Raw genomic sequence first — 18,319 nt, 5'->3', positions numbered from 1 at the left:
CTCAATCGTGAGACAAACGATTAACTCATCTATCATTCCATATGTTGTTACATTGGTTAGTACAAACGTGCGGCTCTCTACGGGGATTGGAGGCTCTCGCGCGAACTTATCCTCGTCTGCCCCTATTCAAGTCTTGTGTTGATGTTTTCAATGATTCGAGCCTCCCTGTTTGCATTTTCAGCAAAACAAACGATTGTTTTGCGGCGTGAATTTTATTGCAATTTTCATGATTTTAATAGTCTAAACTCTTTAAAGTCACGTACTCTCCTCTCCTGTTGTTCTCAGTAGTTTGGGTGATTGGTTAAAAGAAGTTTAAATTTACAAATTTTGCGTCGCGTGGCAAATGCCACGAGTGAACATAGACTTATAACCGGAATAGAATGTAAATGTAGGCTAAAACATGTATATGTCGCCTTTTCCTTAGCCAAGTCTGATCCGCTCCTGTAGACTTTGCTTGCAAAGTCTGAAGGACCAGTGTTACCGTCCATAGCTAAGTGTACTGACAACGTCTTTGTCTATGCCTATGTCTATGTTTCCCATATTCTGCTTGGAACTTTATCCTGTTTCCTGGGGTGGATCTGTGGCCCTGTGAACAATTTCGAGCCTCTGAATTTCTCTGATCCTGTTATTTGCCGGTCGGCAATTGCAGCAGATCATTCCCTTGATCTTCTCCTTGAATCGTTGATTCACCAGAACATACACAATTGGGTTGATAGCAGAATTGAGCATGATCAAGGCGCTGTTAACATCATCTTCCACATCGCCAACAGCTGTCTGCTTGGAGGCATAATGCTCCAAGAGGTTTATAGTACAGTCACTCAAATAACATACTCCGAAGATGGCAGTGACAGTAACAGCCATCAAAGTAACTTTTTTTCGTACTTTCATCACACCCTGCAAGTAAACACAGCTAAATATCAGCATAGATAGTACAACTTCAGCGTTTTGATTGGGCTAGCGACCATGGGATATCAGTACCACGCTCAAGAAATAGCGGTCATTAAATCATCTTCTGGTTGTTTCTTCCATAATTAAATCAGCAAAATCTCGCAATATTTCTTGCTTGTTTTGAATAGAAGAATTATTCTACTCACACTTGTTGGATTCGGGATGTTTGCATCGTTGAGTACCTTTTATGTCATATTCAACACGTGCTTGTGGAACAATTATTAAACAAAACGTTGTTGAAAATAGTCGTAGGAAAGGACGCACAAGCGTCATTTAAGCTCAATTGAAAGTGGTCCTTTAATAACTTAGAGTAGTTTTCTTTGCCGATACAATTAGAGGTTTGTACTTCAAATAACCTTTCAGTTTACGAATGTTTAGTGATACTTAGCCCATGATTTCAAGATCTGGTGTCAAACGAATTAATTTTTAATTTTAAACCTGTTGTCGGTGAGTGCTGTTACTTGGGCTAGTACGTTTGAACCACAATGTGTAAACGATTCTGGAGTACAGGGCCACCATCAGTGAGACTGGGAGAAACGCTATGACCAGAAACCAAGCCAGACTGTAAGTTTGATCCATCCATTCCTCGGAAAACGGGAAAATGCAGACACCTTGTTCCCGGTCAAATTTGTAAAGAATGAACGCTGGGGTCTCCAGTATCACACCAAATAACCAAGAACAAGGTATGATGACCTGAAATGATAAGTGAACTTTTAAATGGCGTTGGGAATTACACATTACAAAAGCTCACTTAATCAACTACTCAGGATAATTGCACTTAAGGGTACGTTTTTATTTAAAAACTATTTTAGCTTTACTTTGTTGGTTTTGATTACTTTTAAGTGAATCTGAATGGTTTTCTGAGGGCTTGAAGAAATCGAAGAATCCAAGATGGCGGGTGGACGTACAACATAACCCCAGTTGTGCCCTTTTCTCATCCTATGCTCAGGAAGTGAAATGAGCCGGCAAATTTCTCCTTGAATTATTATCATTAATATTATAGGGTTTAAGAACACAAAGAAGATTTAGGGCAACATAAAACGCGCTAAATTATCATTGTTAGGGGCCGCAGCCTCATCATTATCATCATCATTGTTATTATTATTAATTTTTGCTAAAATGGACAGCAGAGTAGTTCACTTTTTTGACAAACACAATGAATAAATCTTTAGCACACCTTCAATTTGCGGTTTGTGAGCTTCCATTTGTTTCCATGAGGGTATATCACCGTATAGTAGCGTTCAATTGCTATGGCAACCAAAGTGAATACCGAAGCGGCACTTCCCATCCAAGCCAAATTACCACCTGTAATCAGTTTGCATAATACCGTGCCAGTCATCCCATCCGGGTGAGTGAAGGTGTGACTAACAATGTATGCAGGTGCAAAAAAGGTGGCTACAGTCATATCGGCGACAGCTAGGTTCAATAGAAGGAAGTTTATTGGAGTCCTGTCAAAACCAGTGAATAACACTACGTTAAATAGTGTCATATAATTTTTACAATCTTGGCCCGGTTGCCCGAAGGCTCATCCAAATATTTTAATATAACTGAGGTTTTGGTCGTTTTATTTCGAACTTTTTCGCTCAATTTACTTTCAAATTATGTTGCAATTTTGAAGTAGCCAAAGACAAACTGTCGGCAAGAAATTAGTTACAGAAATTTGTAGCAATGACTAACCTATAATAAAACAGGGCTCAAGTTGAAGATGGAAAAATCTGTGTAAACCAGGGGGGGCTGGCAGCTACCTTTGATCTTGCCGCTTTTCAGAAAGACATGATCGCCCCAGTAAAGAAATCTGTCAATCATTCGAAAATCGTAACGAGCATGCGCGAAATGCGAAGGATTCATGCCATTTTGTCCGCGGCGACTCGACGGTGGAAATCGCGGTCGTATTTAGTTATTGTTTATTTACTGTTAGCATGTTTTTTTTTTCGGTAGTACGAAGTTTGAACACTACGAGTAATCAAGACCGCTGGAATGAGGTGCCAGCTTTGTTTTAGGTTAGTAGAGCCGTCAGCGTTACAATTGCGAGCGACATGTTCTCAGCTGAGCTGAGATTTTACCAGCGAGTGTATGTGGTGAAGAATATGATTTGTAATGTAGCGAACGATTGTGGTTTTCGTCGTCTCAGGAAGATATTGTACGTCTACAAAATAGTAGATTTCAATTTCGATTCTTGTTCAGTTCTGAAGAAACTAGAAGCCACGCAGTGTTTCACGACTGTCATCGCGAAAGCCCAGAATGTAAGCTTATTTCTCAAGATCGGCTTGGAACTTTTATGTAAGCTTATTAAAAGTATTTGTCCCACATTTTATGCGTATTAACTGTTGAAAGCGTAGTTACGAATGAAACAGCATGTTTATTTTATGGAATTCTCCCTCTGTTTAAATGTCGCGTGAAGAAGTTATTCCTATAAGTTTAATTTTAATGCACAAATGGTTTAAATGCATACACAAGGAAAACGGCTTGAGTCCTTAAGAAATTTTTAGATAAGAAAATTTTTCAACTGGAAAGGATAGCTTATAAAGATCTCAGAAGAAAATTGCTTAACATTGTTGTGAATAGACCTACCAGGGTTGCAAGGGTGTTTGTCTCTTGTCTGTACGAGGAGATTAACTTACGTGAAAAGACATTCAGGTCCTTATTCTCCTGTGCAAAAAATTGGGAAGTTGAGTTCAGTAGCACCGGGTGAACAATGTACTGATACACTGAGATCCTGCAGAAACCACATGCATGTGCAGAAACCTTGGAAGGTACATGTAAATATTATTGTCTTACCTGTCACCCTTACAGATGTCCATGACCACTTGTAGCGGTATGGTGGTTTTCCCCCATTGGTGGATGTCAAAATGGGGCTACTGGGAATACACCCTAAAACCCAACTGCAAGGGAGATACAGTACCAAATAGATCCCGGGATGGCAAATCAACCATGGTTTCTCTATGTATGCAACAGCCATTTCGAAGAAGACAATCTAAATTATCACCCCTTGATTACTGAAGTGTTTCTAGCAACTCGAGGATTAACCCAGCTGACCACATTACTCTGTAGTATAATAATGTCATCAGTACATGACAATATACATCAGAACTGTAACATATTGCAATGTTGTTTAATTGGTACATATTGTGTAACATAGTCAAGTGTAATTAGCATATTGTAAATTATGCAATTACTGTACATTTTCAAACAGCTTGCACCGTGTAATGACTGGCTGGAGTATTGCTGTTTAGCACCCTGCCTCTGCTATGTTTCAGTTCTCACCCCAGAGGTATGATAGACAAAATCTAAAATAATGAAAGATAACTTCATCTCTTTGTTTAAAATGTTGAGATTTATTACCAAGCATACATACTGATACCAGTAACATTTTAACTCAAGCAAAACAGAAAATTAGATCACCAGAACCTCCACAGTTTGTTGACTCCCAGTAAGTAGTTGCTGTAAAGGGAGGAAATTCTACAGTGTACATAAATGAAAAAATGGGAAGGTAACGATAAAGTGGAATGGAGGAAGTCTTACTACCTCTCGCGAGTGTCAATTTCTACAGGAGCAGGTCTAGCCCTGTGAACTATGTGTCAGATTTAGATACAGTCAACTCTCTCGTAAGCAACAACCCTTGGTGCATGACAAAGTGATCGCTTACGGGAGGTGGTCACTTACGGGAAAGACCAACAAAAATAAGCCTAATGCTGGAATGATCAATTAATTACCTAAAAATATTACCCTAGCAGCTAAAATTAGGCAGATAGAAACTAAAAGGCCTTATCACGGTTTTCGACGCCATTTTGACGAGTAGGCAAACAGGCTTGAAATAACAGTGTTTGTATGGAAATCTGATGTCAAATAATTTTCATAAAACATCGCTCCTGAAAAATTCATGAATTGGAAACTTTTGTTACTAGGAAAAAGATTTTAAGAAAAAAATTGGAGGGATGTAGCTGTGCCAGAAAGCGTCCAGTCGTGTTTTGAACTTTCCATACATTTGTCTCTATAGCGAACCAGCCGTGAACTGCTACTAAAAATAGTTCGCGGGAAAAAATACAGTGAAATGTATGAAAAGTTCAAAACACGACTGGACGCTTTCTGGCACAGCTACATCCCTCCGATTTATTTTCTAAAATTCTTTTCCTAGTGCCAAAAGTTTCCAATTCATGAATTTTTCAGAAGCGATGTTTTATGAAAATTATTTGACATCGGATTTCCACACAAACACTGTTATTTCAAGCCTGTTTGCCTACTCGTCAAAATGGCGTCGAAAACCGTGATAAGGCCTATTTATTTGATGTTTTCATATCTATTCATTCTTCTGACGAAACTTTGTGTAACATTTTGGAACAGATACTGAAACAATTCCCAGTTACCTACAGACCTAATTATAGTAATCTTCTCTGTCTGTAAACTGTCAGTTGTCCGGGGTAGCGTCATTAAAAATTGAACTTTTGTTACTTCGGAGTAATTGTTTACTCAGATCATAAGCGAATATGTTGGGTGGTCGCTTATCGGAAACAGAAAACAAAAGAATATGTCAAATTTCTGGCCTAAAAAGTGGTCGCGGTCCCCTTAGAAATTTGAGTGGTGGTCGCTTACGAGAGAGCTCTTGAAACAGTACTTAATTGACAATCAAAACGGTTGTTTACGAACTGGTCGCTTACGAGAAGTGGTCGCTTTGAGAGAGTTGACTGTACTGATCCTCTCCGGGGTGAGCTAGTCGTTGGTTGCAGTATTTGCATCCGTAATCCCTCTTGATGACCAAACTTCAGGTAAAAAGGCGACCGAAACCTTACTGTGTTGTTTGGACGTCGAATAGCCAAATTGTTTGCGAATCCGCACAGATGCGGTAGACGCGCTTTCACATAAAATCACCGCCATGTTTGTTTATCAAAAAATCAGTACTTAGTCTCGCTCGGCCAGATTTCTTAACTGGGGCGATCATGTAAACTCGGATCCAGGCCTCGCTGCTGATCCCCCCCCTGGTGTAAACAAACGTAGAAATCATATTGTTTTAAAAGAAAGAAAGAAAATCCACACATTTCCATGCAACTTGCATTTCTTGCCCTTCATTCGTGTACACTAACTAGTTTAGAATGATATGTAGCACCCACCGCGCACCTCATATCTTGATTCTTGATTATGATGGCACAAACCAGAGAGTTGCCGACGATGTTTAATACCAACAGTATAGAGTGTATTGTTGTTATGGCAATCTGAGCTGATTCAGAATCCGTGTACATAGACATGGCTACAAGAGATAGTACAATTTCAGTTTTAACCTGAAAGCCAAAAAGCGTACGCGTGTTTTACTTGACAGCCGCAGTCTAAAAATGTGCAATTAGAGACCGCTTTGAATAAAAGATCATTACGATTATGATTATGATTGAGTACTTTTTATGAAATGTTATGATAGGTCAGTGACTGTATTCAGGTTTTGTAAAAAGTTGAAGTATTTTTGTTAGCCGAGGAAACTTACCATAACTCAAAGGGATGAGGAATATTAAGTCAAAAAGAAACTAAAGCGAAATTGTCTCGTTATTTTAAATTTTAACTATTTCAAAGCTATATTATGAATTTCGGCTTTGTACAACACAATCAAGTGACTATACATACTTAGAATATTGACAACGCAAAACATGTGTCTTAACATTAAGAAAAGCTGTGTTTTGTCGGCCTTAGCCGGACCTCGAACCCGCGATTATCGGCTGGGTGGTCTTGTCCTTTAACACACGAGGCAGTCTTCAGATATTTAGATAGTAAACCATTGCCTCTGACCAGGAAAAGACAAGACGGCAGAGATGCTACAAGTTGCGTCAACCTCCGACCTTCTTACTCGGCTACACCATCGTTCTTCCACTAAGCAAACAAAAGAGATATTCAAGACGATAGCCGAGAGTAATTATACCCCAATTTACAAGTCTTATCCTCCAATTTTTCCTATTGAAATTGTTACTCAATAGACGCAAATAAGAAAGACATTTTGAATGATAAGAAACAGTCCACAGTTTAATTTCAGACTGGAGCTAACGTCTGGTTCCAGTGAATGCACTAAGTTCTTTAAAACACAAAGAAAAAATAATATATAGGAATTCAAATACCTTAGAGTTGAAACCCAGTGTGCTTATCTTGACTTGGAAGGTTCACAAAATGGTATAAACAGTAACTAATATAGAAGACAAACGCTTTATTATTACTGCCTTGCAGATGTTAATTAACATGTCAATAATGGGGCCGCTTTACCTTTTTTCTCCTTTTTCTTTATTTTGCCAGTTGCCAGGTTTAAAATTAAGGCAAAGTTTAATGGTTTGACAAGCACAAAACGCGTTTATGCATACTATCTGAAATAACCTTATTAAGACGTCTTTCAGTGTATTTTCAGCAAAGAAAGATGGAACTAAATGGACTGAAAAATGGAACCAATCCAAATCGTGAGGTTATGAAGAGCTTGGAAACGTCAGCAAAAAACCTTAAAACTTTGTCTCCTGTATTCCCAGATCGTTTGATGACCTTTTACAGTAACTCTCTAAATTTCCTGCTTTTCTTTGTAAATCTACTTGAAAACTCGTTTAGTAGTAAAAACTTCACAGTTCTACTGAATTTGGTATGATAACGGTGATTTTTCAACCTTTTGTATTATTGATATTTCAGTGCTGATCGACGCATAATTGAAATTGTACTTTGTGCGGCATCTTTCTGTTAAAATTAATTCAAACGCATTTAATTAGGTATTTCAAGCAAATTTGCTTCTAATAAACGACGGCAGAGATGCTACAAGTTGCGTCAACCTCCGACCTTCTTACTCGGCTACACCATCGTTCTTCCACTAAGGAAACAAAAGAGATATTCAAGACGATAGCCGAGAGTAATTATACCCCAATTTACAAGTAATTTACAAGTAATAATAATAGTTGTACGGTTCAAAATAATGTTCTTGCTACCAGTGAATGTACTAAGTTCTTTAAAACACAAAGAACAAATAATATATAGGAATTCAAATACCTTAGAGTTGAAACCCAGTGTGGTTATCTTTACATTGCAGGTTCACAAAACTGTTGTACCAGCATAAACAGCAGCTTATATGGAAAACAGAAGCTATTTATTATAGTGCCTTGCAGATGTTAATTAACATTTCAATTTCCTTGTTTCCTTCTTTTTTGTTTGCCCTTCTTCACTTGAACTTTTTGTTTTATTGATTTTGCATTGCTGATCGACACATAATTGAAATTGCACTTTGTGCGACATCTTTCTGTTAAAATTCGTTTATACGCGTTTAATTAGGTATTTCAAGCAAATTTGCTTCTAATAAACGTTCCGACAACAGAACATTGGTTGAAGTAATTGACGGTCATCACTAGAATGTCTTCTAATAATATTCAAATAACTGTTGCCTGTTCAAAACAACCTTAACACTTTGAGCTGAATGGTCGGACGTAAATGTGGAGCCGTTCTTTCAATTTACAAGTTATTTTTAATTTTCAACCACATGGCCCCATACCAATTGCCAGATCCATAAGTGTCAGTATAGCCCCACTCATCTAAAACAAGTGAGACATAATCAAAAATTTTTCAACTTCAAGGCAGATTAGGATTAAGCTGAATTCGAACTTTCCATTAATTTGCATAATTTTTTCGATAAAACTGAGACGAAAGAAAGTAAGAAAATGTGAAAATGCTACTGATTATGTATCACTTGTTTTAGATGAGTGGAGCTATACTGACACTCATACAAAGCTCTTCGCGAATAATTGATATTGATGTAGGACCTTACGTAGATTTCTATAAGGAAACTGATCAATATTCGTTTAGACACAATGATAAGTTGACTCTAAAGATTAGATATGCAAGAACGAATGTTCATAAATATACTTATTTTCATAGAGTTTTCATTCGTGAGGCAACAAGTGTAAATTATGTTAAAGCCTTAGTAAAAAAGGTTTTTTATGGATTAGTTCATTCTCTTAGTGTTTTTATTGTTATACTATTTAATATTTATTACTACCACATTTTAATTTTCATCATTATTTTCATCTTAGAACCACTGGTGATCTGCCTTAATATGGGGTCTTACTCTTTTGGCTTTCATCCCTTGGTTTCTGTTTTTGTATGCCATAAATTTGTAAATAAATAAATAACATGTTGGATTGAAATATGGCCGTATTAGTCGCATGTTTTAACTTTCACTTTTCACTTGTGGAACAGAAACTGGATTGCGGCTGAATGTTTTAAAAGATTTTGACAGACGATGGATAGAACTGTAACTGACATGTAAAAGAGCCAGTGAGAACGAGCCACTTTTGTAATTTATTTCGCTGAACTTGGGCTAAATCGCATGTTACGAAAAGTGCACAAGGTAGATAAACTTTGTGTCCTCAGATTTTTTATAGTAATTAAAACTTAGCATTGCGATTCATCATAGTAACGTGAAGTGTCATCGTTTATAACTAGCGAATTAGGAGGTTTTGAATGATCTGTATTCTCCAGAACAGCTGCCGCTACAAACCTGACGATCTCGCCACTGCGTTTGAAGCACAGCCCAGGGTGTGAAGAGTTTAAATCAGAACATTTTTAGAAAGTTGAACTTACTTCTTCGTATTTCCTATTTGTTACTTACTTGCCAAGAAATGTTGATGGAGGAGCTATTAGCGAAATCTATTGCTGGAGGAAAATTGAACATGAGAATCTTAGAGAGAGTCGCTCTCTATTAAGTGGTCAACTCTATGTCACGCTTTGACCTGTATAGCCGGTTTTCACTGTCGATTTTTGTCACTCCATTAAAAATAAATCGAAACCATTCCATGGATGAAATCAAGAAATTGACATGTTATAGATGATAAGTAAGTAAATAAGGAATCAGTCCAAGTGTCAGGTCTGTGCGGTATTCCGTACTCGAGTTATTTGACAAAATGTTTCACACAAATTTATAGAGCTTTGTATGGAGACGCCATGTTTGTGTTCCTCAGAGGGACACAAACATGGCGGCCGGAAATAGGAAAAAACATCTGGAGTTCACTTTTGCCAGGAAAGAGGTTTGTTTTCCCTTGTGAATGCTCGAATGTTTAGATAAATATTTCTCCTCAAACTTAAATTGTTTAGAATGCTGAAAATCCCCCGAAGAGTCATTTTTAAGATACGGAAAAGCTCTGTCACGGCCGTCCTCCTGATGTCACGCACGATGAAAACTCGGAAATTGAAACTGTTTTATTGTCCTCAGACTGAACATATGAAAAGAGATTTTGCTTGAAATGGCGGTAAGCTATGGAATGACCTTTCAGGTTCTTTGAAACAGGCGAAAGTTGTCATCCTTTAAACGGTTGGTTTGTTCTTGTCTGATTTTGCTGGATAATAACTCCGTGCAAAGCACAAATAAGTATGGAGAAAGGGGGCACCCCTGTCGCACTCCTCTTGACGATCTAAACCAGTTGGTCATGAAACCATTGTTTATCGCCGCGCCCTCATTTTTTGCATAGAATGTACTAATCCATCGTTTAATACTTGTTCCGAAATGGAATATATCCTTTTCTTTCATCATAAACGACCATTCTAGAGAATCAAAAGCTTTCTGAAAATCTAGAGATACTAGAATGCCAGGTATGCTTTGTGACTTCGTAGGTTTCATTATGTCGATTATTAGCCTAATTTCCCCGATATATCTTCCTTTGATAATAATAATGATGATAATAATAATGATGATAATAACAATAATAATAATAATAATAATAATAATAATAATAATAATAATAATAATAACTTTATTTACCCTGATAAAAGACCGGTCAGTCAAACAACAAAGGTTGATAGACTGGTATTAATCGGTGATCAGCACATAAGAAATATATAAAAATAGTCACATAAAAAACAGCGGTAAAAAATAGTTAGAGAAATATAACTAAAATGAACTAAGCATTGCTTTTATAAACATGATTGGCCCTATCCATGTTCATCAAGTAAGTAGATGTTCTGACCTTAAACTGTGCAAGTGTTCTCAGCTCACGTAACTCTCTTGGTAGTTTGTTCCAGGCACTCGCAGGCGAGAACTTAAATGAAGTCTGACCACATTTGGTCTTAACTAGTGGTAGATCTAATAACGTCGGATCTCTAAGAGATCGACAATGTCTTTGTGATCGTTTTACTAAGTAGCCTGTCAATTGCGAAGGGCATTTGATGTTATTAATAATCTTGTATACATACTGTAACTTGATGAAAAGGCGTCTACTAAAAAGTGATAACAAAAGCAATTCAGCGCGCATCTTCTGAGTACACGTCTTCCGGTCAGCATGTAATATTATTCGCATTGCCCGGTTTTGTAGGCGTTCCAAACGTTGGGGCGTTATCCTTGCTGCATTCACCCCATACGACGCTTCCATAATCTAGCAAAGGTAGCACAGTCTGTTTGTAGATTTTGAGCAAAATATTGCGACTAAGAAAAGACGAAATTCTGTTCAGCAGTTTCAATTTGCGATATAGCCTGGATTGTATATAGGTTACATGTTTGCTCCAGGTCAGACAGTGGTCGATGTAGATTCGTAAGTACTTAAAGTAATCAGATTGTTTTATTGGTTTTTCCGTCGAGAACAATCTGCAACGGTCGAGTGTTTTTAACAGCATGCTTGGATCCAATCAACATCGCCTCGCATTTCTTGTGATTCTTGATTAACCCGTTTTCATTCCACCAGCGGACAGTACTGGCTAGGTATTTGTTTACACGATTTTCCACAACACTGACGTCTTTCGCGCTGGCGTGAATCTCCGTGTCGTCGGCATAAAGTACTACTTCGCTTTCCGTGCAGGTGTCGGTGATACCGTTCATGTGGATGTTGGATAAAGTGAGTCCGGGGACCGAACTCTGTGGGACTCCGTGTGTGATTAAACGACGCTCGGAATCAACACTTACACAAGACACGAACTGGTTTAATAAAACCGGTTTGATCAGTGCACGCTAGATTTGGTAATATTGGTTCTATTCTCCTTGCTATTACCTTAGTTGCTATCTTGCAATCAACATTTAGCAGTGTTACCAGTCTCCAGTTTGAAAGTTCTAGTAGCGAGCCATCTTCTTTGGGAATTAAAGTAATAACGCCTCTTCGTCGTGAAATGGAGAGTTCATTTGCATCGTAGGCCGCATTGAAACTAGCAACAAGGTCGTGACCTAGCAGATCGAAAAAAAAAACCCCATCAAATTCAACCGTGAAACCATCCTCTCCTGGAGCTTTGTTGTTTTAAAAAGTGTCTAAGGCTTTTTTGCATTCTTCATAAGATAATGGACCTTCTATTCTATCCCTGTCTGCATCTTATAGTTTTGGAATTTTTAAATGTTCGGTGAATTCATCAACATCATTTTCCTACAAATTATTTGCTGATGCGTACAATTTGCTGTAATACTTTTCGATAGCTTCTAAGATCTGAGTCTCGTTTGTTATTGTTTCACTTTCTATTCGCAGCTCAGTGATGTTCTTCCTTTTGTAGTTTCTTTTCTTAAAGTTGAAAAAGTACTTTGTTGGACGTTCGCCCTTTTCGACCTAGCGACATTTCGATCTAAAAATAGCCGCCCTCCCTTTCTCCTTGTAAATAGATTGGAGTTCCATTTTGAGATCTTCATATTCATTTAGGATGTGCGCGATGTTGGAAGAGTTAAAGTTGTCGAATTTCGAGCTCTCTGATAATTTCCAATTCTCTATTAGTGGTCGCTCTAGCTTTCTTTTTACTATAAGCAATGGTTGCCGCTCTGATTTCCATTTTTGACATTTCCCAAAGAGGGCGTGCGTCTTCCAAATCGGAGTGAACAGCGCGTGTGCAGGAGTCCGTTTCACGGATTTTGGACACATAATGTTCATCTTTCAGTAAAGTGTTGTTGAATTTCCAAAGTCCGGGTCCTCTAGACTTTTCATTTTTCCCAAGACAAAGAAATGTAAATTGCTCGGTGATCCAATGCTATAGAAGGATTAATTTCACTTTTCTTCACACGTTGTGTCAGATTTTTGGCAACTAGGAAAAAGTCTATTCTGGATTTCAGTTTTAACGATTTTGATTCATAAGAGTATTTTCGTAGCCTAGGGTGACGTAATCTTTGAATATCTAAGATATCAAAAGCGCCCATAGTTGTCGATATCAAGTTTCGATAATTCGTTGGTTTTCAAATTGTGCCACCGATTTTATCTATCTTTGATAGTCTGCAATTCCATTCGCCTCCTACAATAAGCGTGGAAATTTCTGACTTGTCGATTAGGCAATTGTTTACGTTTTGTAGCAATTCTAATTGTTCACTTTGGCTATTCGGGGCATAAATATTCACTAGTGATAATTTTAGAGAAATCAGAACACAAGTAATTAGCACGATTCTTCCAGCCTTGTCACTGAATGAGTAATCGATCTTATTTTGTACCGTAGGGTGTAAAAGAATGCAAACACCTTTACTATGCCTGGTTCCGTGAGAGAAAAATATTTCACCTCCCCATTCGTTTTTCCAAATAATTTCATCTTCTGGTTGAGAGTAAGTTTCTTGTAAGAAATAAATTTTTGAGTTATGATCTTTGAGATATAGAAAAATGCTCCTCCGTTTGGCTTGATCTCTTATTCCCCTTACGTTTAGGGAAAATATATCGTATTTTGCTTTGTCTTGCATTCCAATAAAAAACAAAAAAACAAGAAAAATATATATGCAAATTAAAAAAAATAAGACAGAAGCAAACAAAAGTAAAAGTATACAAAACGTAAATTAAAGCAGTTTATGAGCGTTTCCCTTCTTCTTCGAACTTTGCGTTTTTTGTTCCTGTCCCGAATGTAAGTTTCAGTTTTTGTCCTCCTTGGCTAGACAATTGGACATTTAAAGATAATCTAAGTCTTCCAGCTCATTAATTCTGACCGGGCTACCCTGCGGAGAGGTCTTGACATATATTGATCCATTCATTGACCAGACACTCAATAATTTGTCAATTCTCCGCATCTCGTTTTCCCGATTCATTATTTTGTTTCTATACGAGGTAAAATTCTCGTTCAAAAAGATCCTGTCGGCTTGCACTAGAGTTGACGACTAGTACTGCGGGAAGATGTTAGAAACTCTAACGTTTTTTAGTTTAGCCCTAGCCCTGTACAGATTTGTTTTGACCTTGTGGCTTATGAATTTTACAATAATTGGTTTGTTACCCTTCCTGTTCAGCTAGTGACATTTCGATATCCTTTGGTTCCAGCGATACATCGAGGGCCTCCGCTAATTTTAGCACCACGTCTTCCGTCTCTGTGTAGGCGCTTTCTGGTACACCATGTAGTTCTAGTGAGTTTTTCCTCGTGTATTGTTCTAGTTTGCCTTGACGATCGTACAATTCATCAATTTCTTCTTCCTGCTCTTGAATTTTCTTTTTTGCTGCCACCAGCTCACGTTCTCCCTCGTTGTACTGCTTCGTTATATGCTCTAAAGATGATTTCAACGCAGTTATATCATCTGTTTGATGTTGGATTGTGCGCTTGAGATCGGTCATTTCGCTCCTGATTGATATGTTTTCGCGTAGAATAGTTGCAGCATTTATTTGAATATCTGCCAACATCTCCCTAAGTTCTGCATTACTGGGCTCACCTTCGAGGTTTATTGCTTCATTTGTCGCTTTCACTAACTCCGCGGCTTCTTCTTCCTAACATTCCACCATGTTGGCTCTTTTAAGTGTCGATAGTTCTTGTTCTTCCACTGATCCTCGAGCTCCTCGTTTATGTTTTCCTCCTAACTTTTGCATTTAATTCTTCAGCAAGTGTTTAAACATTGAATTGTTATGTCAAGGCGGTATAAACTTTTCTCGAAATTGGCGTAAAGGGACGGAAACTACGCGCCTCACAAAAAGTGCCACCGCACACTGACGTCCCCACGCATGCTCTCCAATTCAGAATGTTCATGTTCACTTCAGTTTAGTTCCAAAATGGTCACCATATGCTAATGAATGTTATACATTATTTCCTATCAATTCAAAATATGAATTTATTGTCAGCTGTTTCTTGATAGAAATATACATGTTCCTGTTCAAAAACAATTCATTGTGCCCCAGCAATCAGCACCAAAAAAAAAAAAAAAAAAAAAAAAATTAAAATGGACTCTTGGGACTTAAATATCAACACAATGCAAGTTGTGAAGACAGTTTCATTTTAGAGTAAATTTCAGTAATTGTCTACATGTAAAATTCCCAATAAATAAAATTAATGCTAACATCTAGCACATTGTCAACTGTTTGCTTTAAAACAATACGTGGGCAGGGTTGTTCAGAGCTGGGATACACAGTTTACATAAAGGTTTCTCTGTACGCAACACTTAGGTTCATATATGTCTTTCAGTGTATTTATCTGCCACACGAACCATCCATCCTTTCTCTTTAACTGCTACCTATAATTACCAAAATTCTATCGAGATGTTATTTCCCACTGGCAGAAAATTAATAGCACTAACCCGAAAACAAAAGGAGACGCGTTAAATCAAATAATATCGAACAATCAGTTTATTTGAGTAAACAAGTTTGGAAAAAAAGTAGACCTTGAAAATCTCTCGTGCCTTTTCGACAACGAGGGTAACACCTTGATAACTTTTACAACCTTCATGCAGAAATACAACGTCAAGAGTAATTTTCTACAGTATTATAGCCTTTTATCTGCAATACCTCAGGGATGGAAAACCATGCTAAAGCATGAATTTTTGCGCAGCGAAAGAGGGCGGCAGCTTGCTTTGTTTTCCTTCAGTTGTTGGAGAAAGAAACGGGAATTGAATCTAGAGAGCGCTGAGGGCAGAGGGGAAGAAGCAAGGAGTGTATCAAACGGAGAGAAGAGAGCGGAAAAGAGCTGCCTTTTATCGACTATCATGCGTGTGGTCAAACAGGAAAAACTATCATCGACTACATGAGGAATTTGAACACGCTCAAAGTTTATGATAGTTGGTGGTCAAATGAGTGCGTGAGTTTTAAAAGTCATGGACTATTTTCAACTATTATCGATTATCAAGCGCCGTCTTACCAGGGCTTAACTCGCAAACTACTCTCCCGCCACGTAGACCGACCTTGTACACTAGAGCTTATTTTCTATGCTGAAAATTAAAGATTTTAGTACGCTTTTAAAATGAAACATCATTATCGTTCAGGAAGTGCTGAAATAAGGTCACATAAAGCTAGAAGTTAAACTCTTGACATACCCCGGCTTAAACACAGAGGAAAAAATTGTTTAAGTTTTGAGATGCAGAAAATCTCCGGAGTGTCCGGTAAAAATATACCTGTCCAATACGCGGTAAATAATAATAGTTGTACTGTTAAAAATAATGTACTTGCTACCAGTAAATGTACTACGGTTTTTAAAACACAAAGAACAAATAATATATAGGAATTCAAATACCTTAGAGTTGAAACCCAGTGTGCTTATCTTGACTTGGCAGGTTCACGAAACTGCAGCTAACATGGAAAACAGAAGCTATAATTTCTAGTGCCTCGCAGATGTTAATTAATATTTCAATTTCCTTGTTTCCCTTTTTTTTGACGTGTTGTCAGGCTTAAAATGAAGACAGTTTAATGTTTTGACAAGCACAGAGAACGTGCATGCACACTGTCTGAAATACCCTTATCAAGACGTTTTAGTGTATTTTCAGCAAAGAAAGATGGAACGAAATGGACTGAACAAATGGAACCAATCCAAACCGTGAGGTTATGATTGGCTTGCAAACGTCAGCAAGTGAGACATAATCAGAAATTTTCAACTTCAAGTCCGATTAGGATACAGCTGAATTCGAACTTGCCGTTAATTTGCATAATTTTCTCGATAAAACTGAGACAAAAGAAAGTAAGAAATTCCCCTTGCGCAAATGTTCTAGAAAGAGTTAATAGCGAGTAAAAAGATGCGAAACCGGCGTATCTCGAGTGACGAATTAAAAATAACGATCGCAATGCCACAGGAAGCCATCACGTCGAGTTGTTGTTACTGTTCTTTGTGCCCTTTATAAAAAAAGCCTCTATTTTGAATACCTTATTCAAGTTCAGCTAATGGCAGTTGTTGAACAGAGAAACTGCGAGTTCTAGGGTAACTAATGAATTTTGGACAATTTTAGGAGCCTGAAAGTCTCGGTTCCAGACCTCTCATGCAGAACCACGGCAACTGTACCAGACCCTGTTGAGTCCATCAGCAGCAAATCGTCAGCTGATTAAGAACAGTGCCTATTTTTGTTACTGCACATACGTTCTGCGCATCTCGAGATAGTTGGGTTTCCTAAAGGTGGTGCCTACTAATACAGGGATATTGTTGCGTTTAAAATTATGCGGAGAAAGCAGAACTTAGCAAGTGCTCTTGGTTTCTAACAAGAAAATTTGGGGTAATCATGCATCTTTCAAAGGTAATAAAGCTTCAATTTGGAAAAAAGAAAGCCATACATGGCTTTCCATTTTACTGTTTTTTTTTTAGAAAAATTGTTACTTATTTATCACCAAAAAATGCGTGGTCACCCCCAGTTTTGTTTTTGGATTTCAATAGCCCTTGCTAAGATCTGCCTTCCCCGCATAGTCAGAAACCACACAAAAATACTTCTTTATTAGTAGGTACCGTCCTTAGACTCGGTTTTAATTCGAGGTGCGGGCTCTCTGTACAGAGCTTTCAATCCTGAATCCCGCCATGTGATGATTGCTATTGGTCGGATGCATTAGTGATGATACGGAGATTGCGTCAACCACGACTAAACAAATTTAATTAAAAAACTGTATAAGTTTTCCAGCTGATCACATAGCGTAAGTGTTTGTATTTTTGGAGCTTGCCTTTGATTTCAGATAGTTTCCACTAAGAGTTACATTCAACAACACAGTAGGAGATGGTGAAGACGTTTGCAACTCTAAATATACAATGAATTAACCTCGACATTCGCCTGCAACTTACGCCGGAAGTGCATTCTCGACGGCGACTGGTCACTGAACAGAGTGCCAGGGTTTCTCCTTCGGACTGTCCGTTTGTTCATTTTTAAACACTATGTTGCTCAACACTCCTTTAAGTAATATTAATTATTATTATTATTATTTCTAAATTATTAAATTATTATCATTCATGTTTGAAGAGCACAGCAAGAATAATTTGTTCAATAATATCCATGGTTTGCTTAATCATTTAACATTGATCAGGGCATTGTTACCGTATATTTTAGAAGGAGAATGGTTCTTCTAATGGGGAAGAAAGCAACTTCAATCGTCAAAAGTATTCTGCTAGGATGGCCAGGATAATTAGTTTTCATGTCACTTCTTATTTCTCTTCAAAAACAAACACTGTAATTCTTGCAATGTCTGTCCTAATTGACATTTTCGGCCATTTTGCGTGAAAATGCTGATTGAGTATAAGGTCAGTCGCACTACAATGGTTTTAATTTGATTTGTGTCACAAAACATTCCAT

General features: G+C 37.7%; 4 protein-coding genes across 4 annotated transcripts in view; all 4 read right to left on the bottom strand.

Annotated features, from left to right (window-relative positions):
* LOC146458536 (pyroglutamylated RF-amide peptide receptor-like) overlaps window positions 1-7,995 on the bottom strand; it is a 57,629-nt gene extending 49,634 nt beyond the window's left edge. The window contains exon 1 of the mRNA XM_085091045.1: window positions 7,942-7,995. The gene's annotated coding sequence lies outside the window, so the exon portion shown is untranslated. The remainder of the gene's footprint in view (window positions 1-7,941) is intronic.
* LOC146458535 (pyroglutamylated RF-amide peptide receptor-like) overlaps window positions 1-14,191 on the bottom strand; it is a 31,588-nt gene extending 17,397 nt beyond the window's left edge. Inside the window, exon 1 of the mRNA XM_085091042.1 lies at window positions 14,083-14,191. The gene's annotated coding sequence lies outside the window, so the exon portion shown is untranslated. The remainder of the gene's footprint in view (window positions 1-14,082) is intronic.
* Window positions 41-17,213, bottom strand: LOC146458533 (pyroglutamylated RF-amide peptide receptor-like). The gene is made up of 5 exons (XM_085091043.1): window positions 16,294-17,213; window positions 6,061-6,190; window positions 2,126-2,396; window positions 1,387-1,641; window positions 41-894 (listed from the first exon to the last, which is right to left on the bottom strand). Exons 2-5 carry the CDS (start codon window positions 6,186-6,188, stop codon window positions 556-558), a joined length of 993 nt encoding a protein of 330 aa, XP_084947169.1. The 5' UTR covers window positions 6,189-6,190; window positions 16,294-17,213; the 3' UTR covers window positions 41-555.
* Window positions 12,396-14,480, bottom strand: LOC146458534 (uncharacterized). Its single transcript, XM_085091059.1, has one exon. It carries the CDS (start codon window positions 14,478-14,480, stop codon window positions 14,079-14,081), a length of 402 nt encoding a protein of 133 aa, XP_084947185.1. The 3' UTR covers window positions 12,396-14,078.
* Window positions 17,214-18,319: the final 1,106 nt, after the last annotated feature.

This window comes from Pavona decussata, unplaced genomic scaffold (assembly GCF_977016875.1).
Source record: "Pavona decussata unplaced genomic scaffold, jaPavDecu1.1 SCAFFOLD_233, whole genome shotgun sequence".
NCBI classification, from domain to species: domain Eukaryota; kingdom Metazoa; phylum Cnidaria; class Anthozoa; order Scleractinia; family Agariciidae; genus Pavona; species Pavona decussata.
Note: the sequence above shows the minus strand (reverse complement) of the source record. Positions and strands in the feature narration are given on the sequence as shown.

Coding starts and splice junctions, on each gene's coding strand:
- LOC146458533 (XM_085091043.1), bottom strand. CDS start 6,188: ATGTCTATGTACACGGATTCTGAATCAGCTCAGATTGCCATAACAACA. Junction 2,397..6,060: donor ATCAAGAATCAAGATATGAG/GTGCGCGGTGGG, acceptor TGGTTTTGACAG/GACTCCAATAAACTTCCTTC. Junction 895..1,386: donor ACAGCACTCACCGACAACAG/GTTTAAAATTAA, acceptor GTTTACTTGCAG/GGTGTGATGAAAGTACGAAA.
- LOC146458534 (XM_085091059.1), bottom strand. CDS start 14,480: ATGTTGGCAGATATTCAAATAAATGCTGCAACTATTCTACGCGAAAAC.